General features: G+C 39.2%; 1 protein-coding gene across 1 annotated transcript; it reads left to right on the forward strand.

Annotated features, from left to right (window-relative positions):
* The first annotated feature begins 777 nt into the window (after positions 1–777).
* Positions 778–16,159, forward strand: LOC133589101 (retinol-binding protein 1-like). Its single transcript, XM_061941810.2, has 4 exons — positions 778–1,790; positions 1,881–2,059; positions 7,964–8,065; positions 15,759–16,159. Exons 1-4 carry the CDS (start codon positions 1,718–1,720, stop codon positions 15,807–15,809), a joined length of 405 nt encoding a protein of 134 aa, XP_061797794.1. The 5' UTR covers positions 778–1,717; the 3' UTR covers positions 15,810–16,159.
* Positions 16,160–22,611: the final 6,452 nt, after the last annotated feature.

Raw genomic sequence — 22,611 nt, forward strand, 5'->3', positions numbered from 1 at the left:
AATGCCAGACCCAAAAACGCAGAAGAGTTGAAGGCCACTATCAGAGCAACCTGGGCTCTCATAACACCTGAGCAGTGCCAGAAACTCATCGACTCCATGCCACGCCGCATTAACGCAGTAATTGAGGCAAAAGGAGCTCCAACCAAGTATTGAGTATTGTACATGCTCATATTTTTCATTTTCATACTTTTCAGTTGGCCAACATTTCTAAAAATCCCTTTTTTGTATTAGCCTTACACAATATTCTAATTTTGTGACACACAGAATTTTGGATTTTCATTTGTTGCCACTTCAAATCATCAAAATTAAATGAAATAAACATTTGAATGCATCAGTCTGTGTGCAATGAATAAATATAATGTACAAGTTACATCTTTTGAATGCAATTACTGAAATAAATCAAGTTTTTCAAAATATTCTAATTTACTGGCTTTTACCTGTATATATCCTGAAAATATGCAAACAAAACTGTGTTTAGATAATTGATACTTCAAACTTGCATAAATAAATCTGAAGGAATATAACATAACTTGGCTTCTGAGAGCTTCAAAATGTAATGATTAAAATGCTAAAGTTGTTGATAAACAAGTAATTATTTTAATGATTAAATATGGTCATTTTAAATGAATTATTATGATCATTTAAAATTAATTATTTCAAATATGTTTATTTTAATGTATAATTCTATGGCTGGATGTAATAAGGGGTCAGAAAAAATACAATTAATTTTGATGTTTTTAGCAAAATATAGTAAAAATTTCGTTTTTAAAAAAAAAAGAAAATATATATTTTTAGGTAAGATAAACATAATACAATTTATCTCTAGTCTGGATGATTTAGTTCTTGTCAACCTGTTGTCCTCCCTTCGTGAAAAAAGGCTGTCCTCACTCAGGTCCGCATGGAGCTGGAGGGGGCGTGGCCTCCAGCTCCGGCTGAAAATCGGGAGATTTTCGGGAGAATATTTGTCCCGGGAGGTTTTTGGGAGAGGCGCTGAATTTCGGGAGTCTCCCGGAAAATTCGGGAGGGTTGGCAAGTATGCCTCTGGTCTTCAGGGCCTAGAACTAAAACCTGTTTTTGTCCTGGTTGAGCTGTAGAAAATTCATCCATTTAGTTAAAAGTGGGTATTTATTGGTCCTGTGTCATACAACTGTGCGTCACCAGCGCAACTGTGGAAACTAATTCCGTGTCTCCTAACGACGTCCCCGACACGCAGCATTTAATTACATGCATTTTCCAAGTATTGCGCAACACGGTGCATTTGACAATACTGACTGCTTTTTAAAGAGAGTGCGGCTTTCTGTAGTCGAAGAGAATTTGACTACATCTGGCCCACATTGCAAGATTTCCAAAACGCAGTACGTTATTTCTATGGGCCCCGTTTCCTGGTTTGTGTTTGTGTAACCCCTCATGTGAGACTGAAAGGAACTCATTATACGCATAAATCGGCGCTCACATGGAATTACATATGTACTGTAATCCCTCGCAGGCACGGTCAGCATAAAGGTGCATTGTACCATTACGTGACGCTAACGTGCGCGGAGAAGTGGGCGGTGCGAGCGGCGTTTTCCATTAAAAAAATGGGACCCGGCAGGTAATCGGATTAGATTTGAGTTGGGTTCAAATGGGGGATTGAGAGAGCGGGATTTGCACTCCGGCACAAGTGGCCTAGCACAGCCCATCTCCTCGCCCACCGAGAGTGAAATACGACGACGCCAGAATGCCTGTGGATCTGAACGGATACTGGAAAATGATCTCCAATGACAACTTTGAGGAGTACCTCAAGGCTCTAGGTCAGTCTGAAATACCCGTGTTTGAGCATACTGAAGACCGTGGAGCTCACACCTCAATAACGGTGCGTGTTCCTATTTTTTTTTTTGCAGACGTCAACGTTGCCATCAGAAAAATCGCCACTCTGCTGAAGCCCGACAAGGACATCGCCCACGACGGGGATCACATAATCATCAAAACCCTCAGCACCTTCAAGAACTACAACATGGATTTCTATGCGGGCAAAGAGTTCGAGGAGGATTTGTCCGGCGTGGATGACAGGAAATGCATGGTGAGTATTTTTTTACTGTGGTGGTAACAACAGCTATTCACTATTAAACCACCTCCTATGTTATACTTTTGCAATATGGGCGCCATGGTCATCCATCCATCCATTGTCCCTTCCAAATCCACTTTATTTATGTAGCACTACTAACAAACAAACTGTTTCCAAAGTGCTGTGCATTTCACATACAAAGTTCTTGAGAAAGCCCAAGTCTAATAGAGCAGCGATTCTCAGACTGTGTTACGTGTACCTGTCAGGTTCAAACACTGATGACATCTATTAAACAAGACCAGAAGCAAGGAATTAAACAGAGACAGAATTCAATTTGGCTCAATGAGGAGAAACGTCCGGACTGTACTCTTTGTACAGTTCCACCACGCTCTGACGAAAGATTGTACACCTCCTCTTTTATTTGGATTTTCCCTGATTACATGGCAACAGCTGTTTCTGGGGACGGCGCGGCGAAGTTGGGAGAGTGGCCGTGCCAGCAACCTGAGGGTTACTGGTTAAATCCCCACCTTCTACCATCCTAGTCACGTCCGTTGTGTCCTTGAGCAAGACACTTCACCCTTGCTCCTGATGGCTGCTGGTTAGCGCCGTGCATGGCAGCTCCCGCCATCAGTGTGTGAATGTGTGTGTGTGAATGTGGAAATAGTGTCAAAGCGCTTTGAGTTCCTTAAAAAGGTAGAAAAGCGCTATACAAGTACAGCCCATTTACCATTTACCATTTCTAAGGGACAGGGGTCGTAAACAGCCATCGCCTTTGATTACAAAACAGTTCAAAGAAAAGGTCGTAAAACATTTCAAAGAAGCGGTGCCTGGAGGGGAGTCTGGTCCTGCTTCCTCACCCCTTTGTAGTTCTCGGGTCAAGACAAAAAGCGCTTTGAGTTCCTTAAAAAGGTAGAAAAGCGCTATACAAGTACAGCCCATTTACCATTTCTAAGGGACAGGGGTCGTGAACAGCCATCGCCTTTGATGACAAAACAGTTCAAAGAAAAGGTCGTAAAACATTTCAAAGAAGCGGTGCCTGGAGGGGAGTCTGGTCCTGCTTCCTCACCCCTTTGTAGTTCTCGGGTCAAGACAAAAAGCGCTTTGAGTTCCTTAAAAAGGTAGAAAAGCGCTATACAAGTACAGCCCATTTACCATTTCTAAGGGACAGGGGTCGTGAACAGCCATCGCCTTTGATTACAAAACAGTTCAAAGAAAAGGTCGTAAAACATTTCAAAGAAGCGGTGCCTGGAGGGGAGTCTGGTCGTGCTTCCTCACCCCTTTGTAGTTCTCGGGTCAAGACAAAAAGCGCTTTGAGTTCCTTAAAAAGGTAGAAAAGCGCTATACAAGTACAGCCCATTTAACATTTCTAAGGGACAGGGGTCGTAAACAGCCATCGCCTTTGATTACAAAACAGTTAAAAGAAAAGGTCGTAAAACACTTCAAAGTAGCGGTGCCTGGAGGGGAGTCTGGTCCTGCTTCCTCTCCCCTTTGTAGTTCTCGGGTCAAGACAAAAAGCGCTTTGAGTTCCTTAAAAAGGTAGAAAAGCGCTATACAAGTACAGCCCATTTACCATTTACCATTTCTAAGGGACAGGGGTCGTAAACAGCCATCGCCTTTGATTACAAAACAGTTCAAAGAAAAGGTCGTAAAACATTTCAAAGAAGCGGTGCCTGGAGGGGAGTCTGGTCCTGCTTCCTCACCCCTTTGTAGTTCTCGGGTCAAGACAAAATCTTTCTGTGGATTACATTACATCAAAGAAACAGAACACCTTCATGTTGCTTCCCATCCTACACGGTGGCGTTTTGCAAGCCTTCTTCTTGGTAGGATCAAAGACTGCAGTAATCAATACAAAAAGGCGACGTGAGTACGCAATGTTTATATAGGAACTTCTGATCCTAATTCAGACTCCCAGATTAGAGCTCCCGTTTTCTTATTGATTTTATAATGTATATTTGTATAATGTGTGTGTTCTGAAATAGTGACAGAGAATAGAACAAGGATGGACAATTCAACCCTTAACTCAACAATGAGTAGATGAGTGTTATGTGTGTGTATATGTGCAAATAAATGAACACTGAAATTCAAGTATTTCTTTTATTTATATATATATATACATATATATATATAGCTAGAATTCACTGAAAGTCAAGTATTTCTTATATATATATCTTAACCACGCCCCAAACTACGCCCCCGCCCCACCCCCCACCTCCCGAAATCGGAGGTCTCAAGGTTGGCAAGTATGGCTTAAGCGAAATTGAAGAAGAAACTGAAGCTATTGAGCCATATCGGTTTGAACCGTATGCAAGCGAAACCGACGAAAACGACACGACAGCCAGCGACACGGGAGAAAGCGAGGACGAATTCGGCGATCGCCTTCTAACCAACGATTGGTATGTGTTTGTTTTTAAGTGTTGTAATGTTTTTGAGCTAAATTATTGGTAAACACAGTTTATGTATAATAATTTACGTAAAACCGCGAGTGATGAATAAAGTTTTCATCAATTAATATATTCTGTAGACATACCCTCATCCGCTCTCTTTTCCTGAAAGCTGATCTGTCCAGTTTTGGAGTTGATGTCAGCAGGCCAGGGAAGCTAGGGTCGATATTCTTCTCTTGATCATCTTCGGTGGCATAAGGGACGGTGTGAGCCAAGACATCCAGGGGGTTTAACTCGCTCGTCTGCGGGAACAAACTGCCGCCATTGCTTGCCGTGCTACCGAGGTCCTTTGTCCCTGAATTGCTCACACACTCCGGCAGATTCAATGGGGGTCTGGCGGCAGATTTCTTTGACTTTATGGTTGGAAATGCATCTGCTTTGAGTGTCGCAGGATATCCACACATTCTTGCCATCTCTGTCGTAGCATAGCTTTCGTCGGTAAAGTGGGCGGAACAAAACGACTGACCATTTTCGTCGGCTTTCCCCACACCCTCGTATTTTGAACAAATTTCGTCCAATTTCTTGCCACTTTCGCATCTTCGGGCCACTGGTGCAACTTGAATCCGTCCCTGTTCGTGTTGTTACACCCTCCGACAACACACCGACGAGGCATGATGTCTCCAAGGTACGGAAAACAGTCGAAAAAACGGAAAATAACAGAGCTGATTTGACTCTGTGTTTGAGAAAATGGCGGATTGCTTCCCGATGTGACGTCACAACTCCGAGAGCGAATAATAGAAAGGCGTTTAATTCGCCAAAATTCACCCATTTAGAGTTCGGGAATCGGTTAAAAAAATATATGGTCTTTTTTTCTGCAACATCAAGGTATATATCATACTTGCCAACCCTCCCGGATTTTCCGGAAGACTCCCGAAATTCAGCGCCTCTCCCGAAAACCTCCCGGGACAAATTTTCTCCCGAAAATCTCCCGAAATTCAGGCACACAATATAAACAGCGTACCTGCCCAATCATGTTATAACTGTAGAATGATGGAGGGCGAGTTCTTGGTTTCTTATGTGGGTTTATTGTTAGGCAGTTTCATTAACGTTCTCCCAGCGCGGCAACAACACACAACAACAGCAGTCACGTTTTGTCTACCGTAAAGCAGTTCGTCTGCCGTAAACAGCAATGTTGTGACACTCTTAAACAGGACAATACTGCCATCTAGTGCATTTGATGAAAGCACTTTTTGCGTGCCACACAGCATGTTCAGCATGGTTAGAAAACTAGTGACAAATAGAACGAGGATTGACAATTCAACCCTTAACTCAACAATGAGTAGATGAGTGTTATGTGTGTGTATATGTGTAAATAAATAAATAAATGAACACTAAAATTCAAGTATTTCTTTTATTTATATATATATATATATATATATATATATATATATATATATATATATATATATATATATATATACACATATATTAAATACTTGACTTGGTGAATCCTAGCTGTAAATATACTCCTCCCCTCTAAACCACGCCCCCGCCCGGCCCCCCACCTCCCGAAATCGGAGGTCGCAAGGTTGGCAAGTATGGTATATTTTGACGCTTACATAGGTCTGGTGATAATGTTCCCCTTTAAAAATGGACGCTAATGTTCATTATTGTGTTGAGCAGGAGGGTGTTTCTAATATTGTGTCCTTCTCACCTGGCTGAATAAGGGAAGTAAATTAGAAATGTACTCCACAATCCTAAAATTCCATCCATCCATCCATCTTCTTCCGCTTATCCGAGGTCGGGTCGCGGGGGCAGCAGCCTAAGCAGGGAAGCCCAGACTTCCCTCTCCCCAGCCACTTCGTCCAGCTCCTCAAGGGGGATCCCGAGGCGTTCCCAGGCCAGCCGGGAGACATAGTCTTCCCAGCGTGTCCTGGGTCTTCCCCGTGGCCTCCTACCGGTCGGACGTGCCCTAAACACCTCCCGAGGGAGGCGATCGGGTGGCATCCTGACCAGATGCCCGAACCACCTCATCTGGCTCCTCTCGATGTGGAGGAGCAGCGGCTTTACTTTGAGCTCCCCCCGGATGACAGAGCTTCTCACCCTATCTCTAAGGGAGAGCCCCGCCACCCGGCGGAGGAAACTCATTTCGGCCGCTTGTACCCGTGATCTTGTCCTTTCGGTCATAACCCAAAGCTCATGACCATAGGTGAGGATGGGAACGTAGATCGACCGGTAAATTGAGAGCTTTGCCTTCCGGCTCAGCTCCTTCTTCACCACAACGGATCGATACAGCGTCCGCATTACTGAAGATGCCGCACCGATCCGCCTGTCGATCTCACTCTTCCCTCACTCGTGAACAAGACTCTGAGGTACTTGAACTCCTCCACTTGGGGCAGGGTCTCCTCCCCAACCCGGAGATGGCACTCCACCCTTTTCCGGGAGAGAACCATGGACTCGGACTTGGAGGTGCTGATTCTCATCCCAGTCGCTTCACACTTGGCTGCGAACCGATCCAGCGAGAGCTGAAGATCCTGGCCAGATGAAGCCATCAGGACCACATCATCTGCAAAAAGCAGAGACCTAATCCTGCAGCCACCAAACCAGATCCCCTCAACGCCTTGACTGCGCCTAGAAATTCTGTCCATAAAAGTTATGAACAGAATGGGTGACAAAGGGCAGCCTTGGCGGAGTCCAACCCTCACTGGAAACGTGTCCGACTTACTGCCGGCAATGCGGACCAAGCTCTGACACTGATCATACAGGGAGCGGACCGCCAAAATCAGACAGTCCGATACCCCATACTCTCTGAGCACTCCCCACAGGACTTCCCGATGGACACGGTCGAATGCCTTCTCCAAGTCCACAAAACACATGTAGACTGGTTGGGCAAACTCCCATGCACCCTCAAGGACCCTGCCGAGAGTATAGAGCTGGTCCACAGTTCCACGACCAGGACGAAAACCACACTGTTCCTCCTGAATCCGAGGTTCGACTATCCGGCGTAGCCTCCTCTCCAGTACACCTGAATAGACCTTACCGGGAAGGCTGAGGAGTGTGATCCCACGATAGTTAGAACACACCCTCCGGTTCCCCTTCTTAAAGAGAGGAACCACCACCCCGGTCTGCCAATCCAGAGGTACCACCCCCGATGTCCACGCGATGCTGCAGAGTCTTGTCAATCCTAAAATTGGCTTATTTTTTTATAAAGACAGACTTGAGCAGGTTTACACAATATAGGAAGCTGCACTAAATATGCATAACATCAGTCTTTCAGTTGCAATAAGATAAGAAGAATGTTGTCTGATTATTAGAAATAAGCCCATTTGAGACACGGCATGCTGAAAGGGATCAAAGCTGATCTTTTCCTTGAGAGAGAAATACAATTTTTTGCTTGCTGATTACAGATAAGCTGTTTAAAGGCCGAGAGTGAATGAAGGTCACATGCATCCTTTATGAGCCGGTGTTATCGGAGCAGCATCTTTCAGCCTATACCAGGTGACTTAGTGACGTCTCTCGTCCTGACCTGTAAACGCAGACCACCATCACCTGGGAGGGAGACAAGCTGGTGTGCGTGCAGAAAGGGGAGATCGAAGGACGAGGCTGGACCCACTGGGTGGACGGAGACGAGCTTCATCTGGTAAGAGCCCACCGCCCCCCTGCCGTGATTATTAATTGCACATTTGGACACTTTAATCCTAAACGCCTGTCAGCACATATAACGTGAGATAAAAACGTGTTTATTGTGTGTTTTGTCATCAAGAACTGTGCCCGTAGATCTATTAACATTTGCCACCCAGCTGTAATTCCCATTACCAGCACTTCAATAGATGCGTTGCATGCCCCACTGTGGCGTGTAATGACGGCATTAGCATGTGAAAAGAATTTGTAAAGTAATGACCAATATCATTAGTCTCCCATTATCAGATTTCCCTCCGTGTGATTACGGTTGTCAACGCTTCAACAAAAAGCAATCAGCCTGCTTGTTTTGTTGAAGCCATGCCCAGCTGATGTTTGATGGAGACCACAAGTGCTGGAGATGCACCGCAATTTAGAGCAACAGCGGCCTCTGCTGGTGGAAACTGATATTACAGCTCATGAAGGGTTATTTATGCTCAACTGGTTAATGCTGGGCAATAACAAGCTACATGTAGCTAAGTTGTAGCTTAACTACTTTTAGTGAGGTAACTTACATCAAAGCTACAAAGAGAGAAAATGAACAGCCAATCAAGGCCCCCCAAAATATCTAGAAAACCCAGAGAACATTCATACATACGGAAAACATCCATGATGATTGGTTGGTGTTCCTATGATGAGTCACAGTTAGCTAAGGTTAGGGAGAAACATTACGGACTGGCCAGATAAAGCGGGTCATTGAAACTAGGAAGCAAAATCATAACAGACACTGGTGTCACATGACCACAAGGGAGCCAGAGACAGAGGGACGCTTCAAGCTGACCACTCAAAAAAAAAAAAAAAGAATGTCAGGGGAATTCTCTCCTGCAGTATAAGTTTATAATTGTTTGGTTGTCAAATGTTAAGGTGGTATTATTAAATAAGTGTATAATTGTTTTGTTGTCAAAAAGTTAAGGTGGTATTATTGAATAAGTGTGCAATTGTTTGGTTGTCAAATGTTAAGGTGGTATTATTAAATAAGTGTATCATTTTTTGGTTGTCAAATGTTAAGGTGGTATTATCAAATAGGTGTATAATTGTTTGTTGTCATATTATAAGGTGGAAAGCGCTATATAAATATAATTCACTTCACTTATTATTAAATAAGTGTATAGTTGTTTGGTTGTCAAATGTTAAGGTGGTATTATTAAATAAGTGTATAATTGTTTGGTTGTCAAATGTTAAGGTGGTATTATTAAATAGGTGTATAATTGTTTGTTGTCATATAATAAGGTGGTATTATTAAATAAGTGTATAAGTGTTTGGTTGTCAAATGTTAATGTGGTATTATTAAATAAGTGTATAATTGTTTGGTTGTCAAATGTTAAGGTGGTATTATTAAATAGGTGTATAATTGTTTGTTGTCATATAATAAGGTGGTATTATTAAATAAGTGTATAAGTGTTTGGTTGTCAAATGTTAAGGTGGTATTATTAAATAAGTGTATAATTGTTTTGTTGTCAAATGTTAATGTGGTATTATTGAATAAGTGTATAATTGGTTGTCAAATGTTAAGGTGGTATTATTAAATAAGTGTATAATTGTTTTGTTGTCAAAAAGTTAAGGTGGTATTATTAAATAAGTGTGTAATTGTTTGGTTGTCAAATGTTAAGGTGGTCTTATTAAATAAGTGTATAATTGTTTGGTTGTCAAATGTTAAGGTAGTATTATTAAATAAGTGTATAATTGTTTGGTTGTCAAATGTTAAGATGGTATTATTAAATAGGTGTATAATTGTTTGGTTGTCAAATGTTAAGGTGGTATTATTAAATAGATGTATAATTGTTTGGTTGTCAAATGTTAAGGTGGTATTATTAAATAAGTGTATAATTGTTTGGTTGTCAAATGTTAAGGTGGTATTATTAAATAAGTGTATAATTGTTTGGTTGTCAAATGTTAAGGTGGTATTATTAAATAAGTGTATAATTGTTTGGTTGTCAAATGTTAAGGTGGTATTATTGAATAAGTGTATAATTGGTTGTCAAATGTTAAGGTGGTATTAATAAATAAGTGTATAATTGTTTGGTTGTCAAATGTTAAGATGGTATTATTAAATAAGTATAATTGTTTTGTTTTCAAATGTTAAGGTGGTATAATTAAATAAGTGTATAATTGGTTGTCAAATGTTAAGATGGTATTATTAAATAAGTATAATTGTTTGGTTGTCAAATGTTAAGGTGGTATTATTGAATACGTGTATAATTGGTTGTCAAATGTTAAGGTGGTATTATTAAATAAGTATAATTGTTTTGTTGTCAAATGTTAAGGTGGTATTATTAAATAAGTGTATAATTGTTTGGTTGTCAAATGTTAAGGTGGTATTATTAAATAAGTGTATAGTTGTTTGTTGTCAAATGTTAAGGTGGTATTATTAAATAAGTGTATAATTGTTTGGTTGTCAAATGTTAAGGTGGTATTATTAAATAAGTGTATAATTGTTTGGTTGTCAAATGTTAAGGTGGTATTATTGAATAAGTGTATAATTGGTTGTCAAATGTTAAGGTGGTAGTAATAAATAAGTGTATAATTGTTTGGTTGTCAAATGTTAAGGTGGTATTATTGAATAAGTGTATAATTGGTTGTCAAATGTTAAGGTGGTATTAATAAATAAGTGTATAATTGTTTGGTTGTCAAATGTTAAGATGGTATTATTAAATAAGTATAATTGTTTTGTTGTCAAATGTTAAGGTGGTATAATTAAATAAGTGTATAATTGTTTGGTTGTCAAATGTTAAGGTGGTATTATTGAATACGTGTATAATTGGTTGTCAAATGTTAAGGTGGTATTATTAAATAAGTATAATTGTTTTGTTGTCAAATGTTAAGGTGGTATTATTAAATAAGTGTATAATTGTTTGGTTGTCAAATGTTAAGGTGGTATTATTAAATAAGTGTATAGTTGTTTGTTGTCAAATGTTAAGGTGGTATTATTAAATAAGTGTATAATTGTTTGGTTGTCAAATGTTAAGGTGGTATTATTAAATAAGTGTATAATTGTTTGGTTGTCAAATGTTAAGGTGGTATTATTGAATAAGTGTATAATTGTTTGGTTGTCAAATGTTAAGGTGGTATTAATAAATAAGTGTATAATTGTTTGGTTGTCAAATGTTAAGGTGGTATTATTGAATAAGTGTATAATTGGTTGTCAAATGTTAAGGTGGTATTAATAAATAAGTGTATAATTGTTTGGTTGTCAAATGTTAAGATGGTATTATTAAATAAGTATAATTGTTTTGTTGTCAAATGTTAAGGTGGTATAATTAAATAAGTGTATAATTGTTTGGTTGTCAAATGTTAAGGTGGTATAATTAAATAAGTGTATAATTGTTTGGTTGTCAAATGTTAAGATGGTATTATTAAATAAGTATAATTGTTTTGTTGTCAAATGTTAAGGTGGTATAATTAAATAAGTGTATAATTGTTTGGTTGTCAAATGTTAAGGTGGTATTATTAAATAGGTGTATAATTGGTTGTCAAATGTTAAGGTGGTATTATTAAATAAGTATAATTTTTTTGTTGTCAAATGTTAAGGTGGTATTATTAAATAAGTGTATAATTGTTTGGTTGTCAAATGTTAAGGTGGTATTATTAAATAAGTGTATAATTGTTTGGTTGTCAAATGTTAAGGTGGTATTATTAAATAGGTGTATAATTGTTTTGTTGTCAAATGTTAAGGTGGTATTATTAAATAAGAGTAAAATTGTTTTGCTGTTAAATGTTAAGGTGGTATTATTAAATAAGTGTATCTTTGTTTTGCCTTGAGTGAACAAAATACAACGGAGGGTGGTGCAAACTACGGCCTGTGGGCCACATCCGGCCCGTTGGTCCCTTTAATCTGGCCCGCCAAATATTAGAACAGAATTGAAGAAAGATCTGTTTTGGGAATTTCCCCAACAAACTGCTTGTAGACTTGGACACACTGGCCAAAAGGCTAATCAACAACACTGAGAAGGTACAGTAAGTGTGAACCCTTTAATATCATTTGTATGTTTCTTTCATGTTCTGATATGATATTGTTGAAAATATAAGTATTACAATTCAAGTAGCCCATGTTTGAGAGTATACTCTTAGTTCCAACACATATGACATGCATCATGTGCTCGCCTGGCTCGTCTGTCATCGTTCAAAAGCCAATGTGGCCCCTGAGCCAAAAAGTTTGCTCACCCCTGAAATAAAACATTTAGCAAAGATGCCTGGTCAGGGTAAGTATGATGAAAAATAATAACTAGAAGAGGCAATTCCTGAAGGAAGTGCGTGTGATGCTCCAATGCTGAAGTGCTGACAGAATGTAGTATGAATGTAAGAATAGTTTAAATGTTGGAATGTTGAAGAGCTGACGCTGAACTGAAATGCTAATGGTATGTAGGATGAATGTAGGAATGGTTTGAATGTTGAAATTGTTTTAAACGCTGAAATGGTTAGAATGTTGAAGAGTTTGAATTTCCAGGAAAAACGGAATTTGGTTTGGAACTTGGGAAAGTGTTAGTTTGAATGTCCAGGATGAGTGGAATGTGTTGATGTTGGAATGGTTTGAATAGGTTGAGAAATGTGGGAATTGTGCAACTTGGAAAAATGTCTCATTTATTTCAATGGGAACTTCCTGGAATTTGGGTAAAAGCGGGATTTTTGTTTTTAAATGATTAGGAGCATGAATGTCCTGAATGAGCTGAATTGGTTGGTGTTAGAATTGTTTAAATTGGTCAAGAAACGTTGAATTTGTAACAGTTTTTTAATTGAGAAATGGTACAATGGAATTCCTGGAATTTCCTTAAAAGCAGGAATTTTTCCAGTTCCTAAACCAACTTGTTTTTTTGTCCGAAGAGGAATGTTTTAATGGTGGAACAGTTGAAAAATGTAAAAGGAGTAGTCAAACGAAAAAGGTTGGAAATAGGGTTAGAACAAAAACTGGAATTCCTGGAAATTTGTTGAATGTGTAGAAAACGGTAGTTTGAATGTCCAGGATGAGTTGAATGTGTTGAAGGTGGAACGGGTTGAATTGGTAGAAGAATGTGGCAATTGTGGAAGTTTGAAAAATGGACATTTCATTTTGAATGGGGAAAATGACAACAGAAAAAAGGAATTATGGGAAATTCTGGAATTTTTTTTAGAATTGTTGAAGTAAAACAGGCAGAATATTTAGAAGTTGGAACGGTTTGAATCAGATACAAAAATGTGGGAATTGTGGAACTTGGAAGAATGTTCCATTCATTTCAATGGAAATTTACCAAAAATTTGGGAATTTCGGGAAAAGCAGGATTTTTTTGGAAAATGTTAAAAGACTTGAATGTTCTGACCGAGTTGAAATGGTTGGTGTTGGAATTTTTCAAATCGGTCGAGAAATGTTGAAGTTGTAACATTCTTAATTAAGAAATGGTATTACGGAATTCCAGGAATTTGGGGAAAACCGGGAAATTTTCCAGTTTGAAAAACAACTTTATTTTTTGTCCTGATGAAGAGGAATGTTTGGACGGTGGAACAGTTAAAGTGGTAAAATGTGGTAGGTGTAGTTGCCAGAAAAAAGTGTTTGAAAAAAAAGGGAATTCTGGGAATTCCGGTAATTTTTTTGAACTTGAAAAAATGATAGTTTGAATGTCCAGGATGAATTTAATGTGTTGAAGGTGGAACGGTTTGAATTGGTAGAAGAATGTATTGGAATTGTGGAAGTTTGAAAAATGGACATTTCATTTTGAATGGGGAAAATGACACAAAAAAAAGGAATTATGTGAAATCCTGGAATTTTTTAGAATTGTTGAAGTAGAACACACAATTACTGAACAGGCAGAATATTTAGAAGTTGGAACGGTTTGAATCAGATGAAAAATGTGGGAATTGTGGAACTTGGAAGAATGTCCCATTCATTTCAATGGGAATTTACAAAAAATTTCGGGAAAAGCAGGAATTTTTTGGAAAATGTTATAAGACTTGAATGTTCTGACCGAGTTGAAATGGTTGGTGTTGGAATTTTTCAAATTGGTCGAGAAATGTTGAAGTTGTAACATTCTTAATTAAGAAATGGTATTACAGAATTCCAGGAATTTTGGGAAAACCGGGAATTTTTCCAGTTCGAAAAACAACTTTGTTTTTTGTCCTGATTAAGAGGAATGTTTGGACGGTGGAACAGTTAAAGTGGTAAAATGTGGTAGGAGTAGAATTTTGGGAATTCCGGGAATTTTTTTGAACTTGGAAAAATGTTAGTTTTTATTTAGAAGTTGGAACAGTTTGAATCAGATGAAAAATGTGGGAATTGTGGAACTTTGAGGAATGTCCCATTCATTTCAATTGGAATTTACAAAAAATGCAGGAATTTCGGGAAAAGCTGGAATTTTTTGGGAAAATGTTAAATGTTCTGAATGAGTTGAAATGGTTGGTGTTGGAATTTTTCAAATCGGTCGAGAAATGTTGGAGTTGTAATATTCTTAAGAAATTGTATTAAAAAGGGATTTTGGGAAATTTGGGAATTTTTCCAGTTCGAAAAACAACTTAGTTTTTTGTCCTGATTAAGAAGAATGTTTGAAGTGGGTTGAGAAATGTGGGAGGAGTACTTGCCAGAAAAAAACAAAAGTCAAAATAGGGAATTCTGGGAATTCCTGGAATTTTTGGGAACTTGGAAAAATGATAGTTTGAATATCCAGGATGAGTGGAATGTGTTGAAGGTGGAATGGCTTGAATCGGTTGAAAAATGTGGAAGTTTGAAAAATGGCCAATTCATTTTGAATGGGAAAAATGTCCCGGAAAATTTGGATATTCTGGGAAATCTGGGAATTTTTGGAGTTTGTCAAGGGAAAGCCCGCGATTCTAGGATAGGCTGAACAGTTTGAAGTTGGAACGGTTTGAATCGGGTGAAAAATGTGGAAGGTAGAGCGCGCCAAATCTGGAGAAGAAGAAGAAAAAACCATGTGTCTATAGTCAATAATGGTTCCTCAGACCTTGCCTTCGTGTGATGTCTGCAGTATTACGGGGTGGTGGATCACCAAAGAACCCCACACTGTGGGACCAAAGAACCCCACACTGGGACCAAAGAAACCCCACACTGTGGGACCAAAGAAACCCCACACTGTGGGACCAAAGAAACCCCACACTGTGGGACCAAAGAAACCCCACACTTTGGGACCAAAGAAACCCCACACTGTGGGACCAAAGAAACCCCACACTTTGGGACCAAAGAAACCCCACACTGTGGGACCAAAGAAACCCCACACTTTGGGACCAAAGAAACCCCACACTGGGGGACCAAAGAAACCCCACACTGTGGGACCAAAGAAACCCCACACTTTGGGACCAAAGAAACCCCACACTGTGGGACCAAAGAAACCCCACACTGTGGGACCAAAGAAACCCCACACTGTGGGACCAAAGAAACCCCACACTTTGGGACCAAAAAAAACCCACACTGTGGGACCAAAGAAACCCCACACTGTGGGACCAAAGAAACCCCACACTTTGGGACCAAAAAAAACCCACACTGTGGGACCAAAGAAACCCCACATTTTGGGACCAAAGAATCCCCACACTGTGGGACCAAAGAAACCCCACACTTTGGGACCAAAGAAACCCCACACTGTGGGACCAAAGAACCCCACACTGTGGGACCAAAGAACCCCACACTATGGGACTGTGTCGCACTGAGCTCACGTCAGAATGTCTTGCATGTTTTGCAGGAGCTGAGAGCTGCAGGGGTGGTCTCCAAGCAGGTCTTCAAGAAGACATAAAGTACCTTCTCAAGCCAAGCATCCAGTCCATTAGGTAGTTCTCCCTCACCTTAGGATCTCCATGAACCACACCTTCACTGCTTCCTCCATCAATAGCTGCCCTGCTGTGCATCGTGTCACAGCCCAGAAACACTGACTCGAGGGTGGGTTCTTGTTCAATGAGCACATGTGGATGCATTGAAGTGAGTCCACCAGGTCCATCTTAATAAATTGATTAAAAAATTGCCTTTGACTGTAGTTAAGGGACGCCAGCCTTCAGGACCAAGACGTGTGTGTAAATATATGATATCCCTCGCAGTTCTTATTGGACTGTGACACTGATCAAACCAATCAATAAAAGAAAACAAACACGCCTCTTTCCAAGTGTATTTTTGTGAGGCTAAAGTAGCCGTAGAGCGGAAAAACAGTCAATAAAAGAAAACAAACATGCCTCTTTCCAAGTGTATTTTTGTAAGGCTAAAGTAGCCGTAGAGCAGAAAAACAATCAATAAAAGAACACAAACGCCTTTTTCCAAGTGTATTTTGTAAGGCTAAAGTAGCCGTAGAGCGGAAAAACAATTAATAAAAGAAAACAAACACGCCTCTTTCCAAGTGTATTTTTTTGAGGCTAAAGTAGCCGTAGAGCAGAAAAACAATAAAAGAAAACAAACACGCCTCTTTCCGAGAGTATTTTTGTGAGGCTAAAGTAGCCGTAGAGCGGAAAAAACAATCAATAAAAGAAAACAAACACGCCTCTTTCCAAGTGTATTTTTGTGAGGCTAAAGTAGCCGTAGAGCAGAAAAACAATCAATAAAAGAACACAAACACGCCTTTTTCCAAGTGTATTTTTGTAAGGCTAAAGTAGCCGTAGAGCAGAAAAACAATCAATAAAAGAACACAAACACGCCTTTTTCCAAGTGTATTTTTGGAAGGCTAAAGTAGCCGTAGAGCAGAAAAACAATCAATACAAGAAAACAAACACGCCTCTTTACAAGTGTATTTTTGTGAGGCTAAAGTAGCCGTAGAGCAGAAAAACAATAAAAGAAAACAAACACGCCTCTTTCCAAGTGTATTTTTGTAAGGCTAAAGTAGCCGTAGAGCGGAAAAACAATCAATAAAAAAACAAACACGCCTCTTTCCAAGTGTATTTTTGTGAGGCTAAAGTAGCCTTAGAGCGGAAAAAACAATCAATAAAAGAAAACAAACACGCCTCTTTCCAAGTGTATTTTTGTAAGGCTAAAGTAGCCGTAGAGCGGAAAAACAATCAATAAAAGAAAACAAAAACGCCTCTTTCCAAGTATATTTTTGTGAGGCTAAAGTAGCCATAGAGCGGAAAAACGATCAATAAAAGAAAACAAACACGCCTCTTTCCAAGTGTATTTTTGTGAGGCTCTTGTAGCCGTAGAGCGGAAAAACAATCAATAAAAGAAAACAAAAACGCCTCTTTCCAAGTATATTTTTGTGAGGCTAAAGTAGCCATAGAGCGGAAAAACGATCAATAAAAGAAAACAAACACGCCTCTTTCCAAGTATATTTTTGTGAGGCTAAAGTAGCCATAGAGCAGAAAAACAATCAATAAGAGAAAACAAACACGCCTCTTTACAAGTGTATTTTTGTGAGGCTAAAGTAGCCGCAGAGCGGAAAAACAATCAATAAAAGAAAACAAAAACGCCTCTTTCCAAGTATATTTTTGTGAGGCTAAAGTAGCCATAGAGCGGAAAAACGATCAATAAAAGAAAACAAACACGCCTCTTTCCAAGTGTATTTTTGTGAGGCTAAAGTAGTTGTAGGGCGAAAAAACAATCAATAAAAGACAACAAACACGCCTCTTTCCAAGTGTATTTTTGTGAGGCTAAAGTAGTTGTAGGGCGAAAAAACAATCAATAAAAGACAACAAACACGCCTCTTTCCAAGTGTATTTTTGTGAGGCTAAAGTAGCCGTAGAGCAGAAAAACAATCAGTAAAAGAAAACAAACACGCCTCTTTCCAAGTGTATTTTTGTGAGGCTAAAGTAGCCGTAGAGCGGAAAAACAATCAATAAAAGCAAACAAACACGCCTCTTTCCAAGTGTATTTTTGTGAGGCTAAAGTAGCCGTAGAGCGGAAAAACAATCAATAAAAGAAAACAAACACGCCTCTTTCCAAATGTATTTTTGTAAGGCTAAAGTAGCCGTAGAGCGGAAAAACAATCAATAAAAGAAAACAAACACACCTCTTTCCAAGTGTATTTTTGTGAGGCTAAAGTAGCCATAGAGCGGAAAAACAATCAATAAAAGAAAACAAACACGCCTCTTTCCAAGTATATTTTTGTGAGGCTAAGGTAGCCGTAGAGTGGAAAAACAACAAATAAAAGAACACAAACACGCCTTTTTCCAAGTGTATTTTTGTGAGGCTAAAGTAGCCGTAGAGCAGAAAAACAATCAATAAAAGAACACAAACACGCCTCTTTCCAAGTGTATTTTTGTGAGGCTAAAGTAGCCGTAGAGCGGAAAAACAATCAATAAAAAAACACAAACACGCCTCTTTCCAAGTGTATTTTTGTGAGGCTAAAGTAGCCGTAGAGCGGAAAAACAATCAATAAAAAAACACAAACACGCCTCTTTCCAAGTGTATTTTTGTGAGGCTAAAGTAGCCGTAGAGCGGAAAAACAATCAATAAAAAAACACAAACACGCCTCTTTCCAAGTGTATTTTTGTGAGGCTAAAGTAGCCGTAGAGCGGAAAAACAATCAATAAAAGAACACAAACACGCCTCTTTCCAAGTGTATTTTTGTGAGGCTAAAGTAGCCGTAGAGCGGAAAAACAATCAATAAAAGAACACAAACACGCCTCTTTCCAAGTGTATTTTTGTGAGGCTAAAGTAGCCGTAGAGCGGAAAAACAATCAATAAAAGAAAACAAACACGCCTCTTTACAAGTGTATTTTTGTGAGGCTCTTGTAGCCGTAGAGCGGAAAAACAATCAATAAAAGAAAACAAAAACGCCTCTTTCCAAGTATATTTTTGTGAGGCTAAAGTAGCCATAGAGCGGAAAAACGATCAATAAAAGAAAACAAACACGCCTCTTTCCAAGTATATTTTTGTGAGGCTAAAGTAGCCATAGAGCGGAAAAACGATCAATAAAAGAAAACAAACACGCCTCTTTCCAAGTACCGTATTTTCCGCACTATAAGGCGCACCGGATTATTAGCCGCACCTTCAATGAATTACATATTTCATAACTTTGTCCACCAATAAGCCGCCCCGGACTATAAGCCGCGCCTACGCTGCGCTAAAGGGAATGTCAAAAAAACAGTCAGATAGGTCAGTCAAACTTTAATAATATATTAAAAACCAGCGTTCTAACAACTCTGTTCACTCCCAAAATGTACGCAAATGTGCAATCACAAACATAGTAAAATTCAAAATAGTGCAGAGCAATAGCAACATAATGTTGCTCGAACGTTAATGTCACAACACACAAAATAAACATAGCGCTCACTTTCTGAAGTTATTCTTCATTCGTAAATCCTTCGTCTTCGGTGTCCGAAGTGAAAAGTTGGGCAAATTTACGATCCACTGGCAGATGTTGGCGTCGTCTGGCGCTGCCTCCTCGTCTTAGTGAAGGTGTGTTCGCCTTCTGTCATCCATTGTTCCCACGCAGTTAGCAGTCTAGCTTCGAATGCCCTGTTGACACCAATATCTAGCGGCTGGAGGTCTTTTGTCAATCCACCCGGAATGACGGCGAGTATTGAATTAAGCGCGTAAGCGTGTCTCTCAATGTGCTGTTATGAGCTAGCAAATATAACAACTACACTACCCAGCATGCAACGATAGTTACGAGCATGCGCGGTAGCCCTGAGAAGTTCCCACGCAGTTAGCAGTCTAGCTTCGAATGCCCTGTTGACACCAATATCTAGCGGCTGGAGGTCTTTTGTCAATCCACCCGGAATGACGGCGAGTATTGAATTAAGCGCGTAAGCGTGTCTCTCTGTGATGTTATGAGCTAGCAAATATAACAACTACACTACCCAGCATGCAACGATAGTTACGAGCATGCGCGGTAGCCCTGAGAAGCGTTGTTGTATGCTGGGAGTTCGAATGTGGTTATGAGCACGCTGTGAGAAAACGTTGAGAACTCAGTTAACACGCCTCGTCTGCATTATTTATAATTAGACAGACAACACACTTAATAGGAGCCATTTTGGGGTCTTTACATAAACACACAAATGGAAATGAAACGTCACATATCCCAGCATGCACCGCGCGCTTCTTCTACGGGGAAAAAAGATGGCGGCTGTTTACCGTAGTTGCGAGACCTAAACTTTATGAAAATGAATCTTAATATTTATCCATATATAAAGCGCACCGGGTTATAAGGCGCACTGTCAGCTTTTGAGAAAGTTTGTGGTTTTTAGGTGCGCCTTATAGTGCGGAAAATACGGTATATTTTTGTGAGGCTAAAGTAGCCATTGAGCGGAAAAACAATCAATAAGAGAAAACAAACACGCCTCTTTACAAGTGTATTTTTGTGAGGCTAAAGTAGCCGCAGAGCGGAAAAACAATCAATAAAAGAAAACAAAAACGCCTCTTTCCAAGTATATTTTTGTGAGGCTAAAGTAGCCATAGAGCGGAAAAACAATCAATAAAAGAAAACAAACACGCCTCTTTCCAAGTGTATTTTTGTGAGGCTAAAGTAGTTGTAGAGCGAAAAAAACAATCAATAAAAGACAACAAACACGCCTCTTTCCAAGTGTATTTTTGTGAGGCTAAAGTAGCCGTAGAGCGGAAAAACGATCAATAAAAGCAAACAAACACGCCTCTTTCCAAGTATATTTTTGTGAGGCTAAAGTAGCCATAGAGCGGAAAAACAATCAATAAAAGAAAACAAACACGCCTCTTTACAAGTGTATTTTTGTGAGGCTCTTGTAGCCGTAGAGCGGAAAAACAATCAATAAAAGAAAACAAAAACGCCTCTTTCCAAGTATATTTTTGTGAGGCTAAAGTAGCCATAGAGCGGAAAAACGATCAATAAAAGAAAACAAACACGCCTCTTTCCAAGTATATTTTTGTGAGGCTAAAGTAGCCATAGAGCAGAAAAACAATCAATAAGAGAAAACAAACACGCCTCTTTACAAGTGTATTTTTGTGAGGCTAAAGTAGCCGCAGAGCGGAAAAACAATCAATAAAAGAAAACAAAAACGCCTCTTTCCAAGTATATTTTTGTGAGGCTAAAGTAGCCATAGAGCGGAAAAACGATCAATAAAAGAAAACAAACACGCCTCTTTCCAAGTGTATTTTTGTGAGGCTAAAGTAGTTGTAGGGCGAAAAAACAATCAATAAAAGACAACAAACACGCCTCTTTCCAAGTGTATTTTTGTGAGGCTAAAGTAGTTGTAGGGCGAAAAAACAATCAATAAAAGACAACAAACACGCCTCTTTCCAAGTGTATTTTTGTGAGGCTAAAGTAGCCGTAGAGCAGAAAAACAATCAGTAAAAGAAAACAAACACGCCTCTTTCCAAGTGTATTTTTGTGAGGCTAAAGTAGCCGTAGAGCGGAAAAACAATCAATAAAAGCAAACAAACACGCCTCTTTCCAAGTGTATTTTTGTGAGGCTAAAGTAGCCGTAGAGCGGAAAAACAATCAATAAAAGAAAACAAACACGCCTCTTTCCAAATGTATTTTTGTAAGGCTAAAGTAGCCGTAGAGCGGAAAAACAATCAATAAAAGAAAACAAACACACCTCTTTCCAAGTGTATTTTTGTGAGGCTAAAGTAGCCATAGAGCGGAAAAACAATCAATAAAAGAAAACAAACACGCCTCTTTCCAAGTATATTTTTGTGAGGCTAAGGTAGCCGTAGAGTGGAAAAACAACAAATAAAAGAACACAAACACGCCTTTTTCCAAGTGTATTTTTGTGAGGCTAAAGTAGCCGTAGAGCAGAAAAACAATCAATAAAAGAACACAAACACGCCTCTTTCCAAGTGTATTTTTGTGAGGCTAAAGTAGCCGTAGAGCGGAAAAACGATCAATAAAAGCAAACAAACACGCCTCTTTCCAAGTATATTTTTGTGAGGCTAAAGTAGCCATAGAGCGGAAAAACAATCAATAAAAGAAAACAAACACGCCTCTTTACAAGTGTATTTTTGTGAGGCTCTTGTAGCCGTAGAGCGGAAAAACAATCAATAAAAGAAAACAAAAACGCCTCTTTCCAAGTATATTTTTGTGAGGCTAAAGTAGCCATAGAGCGGAAAAACGATCAATAAAAGAAAACAAACACGCCTCTTTCCAAGTATATTTTTGTGAGGCTAAAGTAGCCATAGAGCAGAAAAACAATCAATAAGAGAAAACAAACACGCCTCTTTACAAGTGTATTTTTGTGAGGCTAAAGTAGCCGCAGAGCGGAAAAACAATCAATAAAAGAAAACAAAAACGCCTCTTTCCAAGTATATTTTTGTGAGGCTAAAGTAGCCATAGAGCGGAAAAACGATCAATAAAAGAAAACAAACACGCCTCTTTCCAAGTGTATTTTTGTGAGGCTAAAGTAGTTGTAGGGCGAAAAAACAATCAATAAAAGACAACAAACACGCCTCTTTCCAAGTGTATTTTTGTGAGGCTAAAGTAGTTGTAGGGCGAAAAAACAATCAATAAAAGACAACAAACACGCCTCTTTCCAAGTGTATTTTTGTGAGGCTAAAGTAGCCGTAGAGCAGAAAAACAATCAGTAAAAGAAAACAAACACGCCTCTTTCCAAGTGTATTTTTGTGAGGCTAAAGTAGCCGTAGAGCGGAAAAACAATCAATAAAAGCAAACAAACACGCCTCTTTCCAAGTGTATTTTTGTGAGG

This window comes from Nerophis lumbriciformis, linkage group LG03, assembly GCF_033978685.3.
Source record: "Nerophis lumbriciformis linkage group LG03, RoL_Nlum_v2.1, whole genome shotgun sequence".
NCBI classification, from domain to species: domain Eukaryota; kingdom Metazoa; phylum Chordata; class Actinopteri; order Syngnathiformes; family Syngnathidae; genus Nerophis; species Nerophis lumbriciformis.

Bases quoted from the DNA above. Each gene is read 5' to 3' on its own strand.
- LOC133589101 (XM_061941810.2), top strand. From the start codon at position 1,718: ATGCCTGTGGATCTGAACGGATACTGGAAAATGATCTCCAATGACAAC. The intron at 1,791-1,880 runs GTCAGTCTGAAA...TTTTTTTTGCAG, and splicing joins GGAGTACCTCAAGGCTCTAG to ACGTCAACGTTGCCATCAGA. The intron at 8,066-15,758 runs GTAAGAGCCCAC...CATGTTTTGCAG, and splicing joins ACGGAGACGAGCTTCATCTG to GAGCTGAGAGCTGCAGGGGT.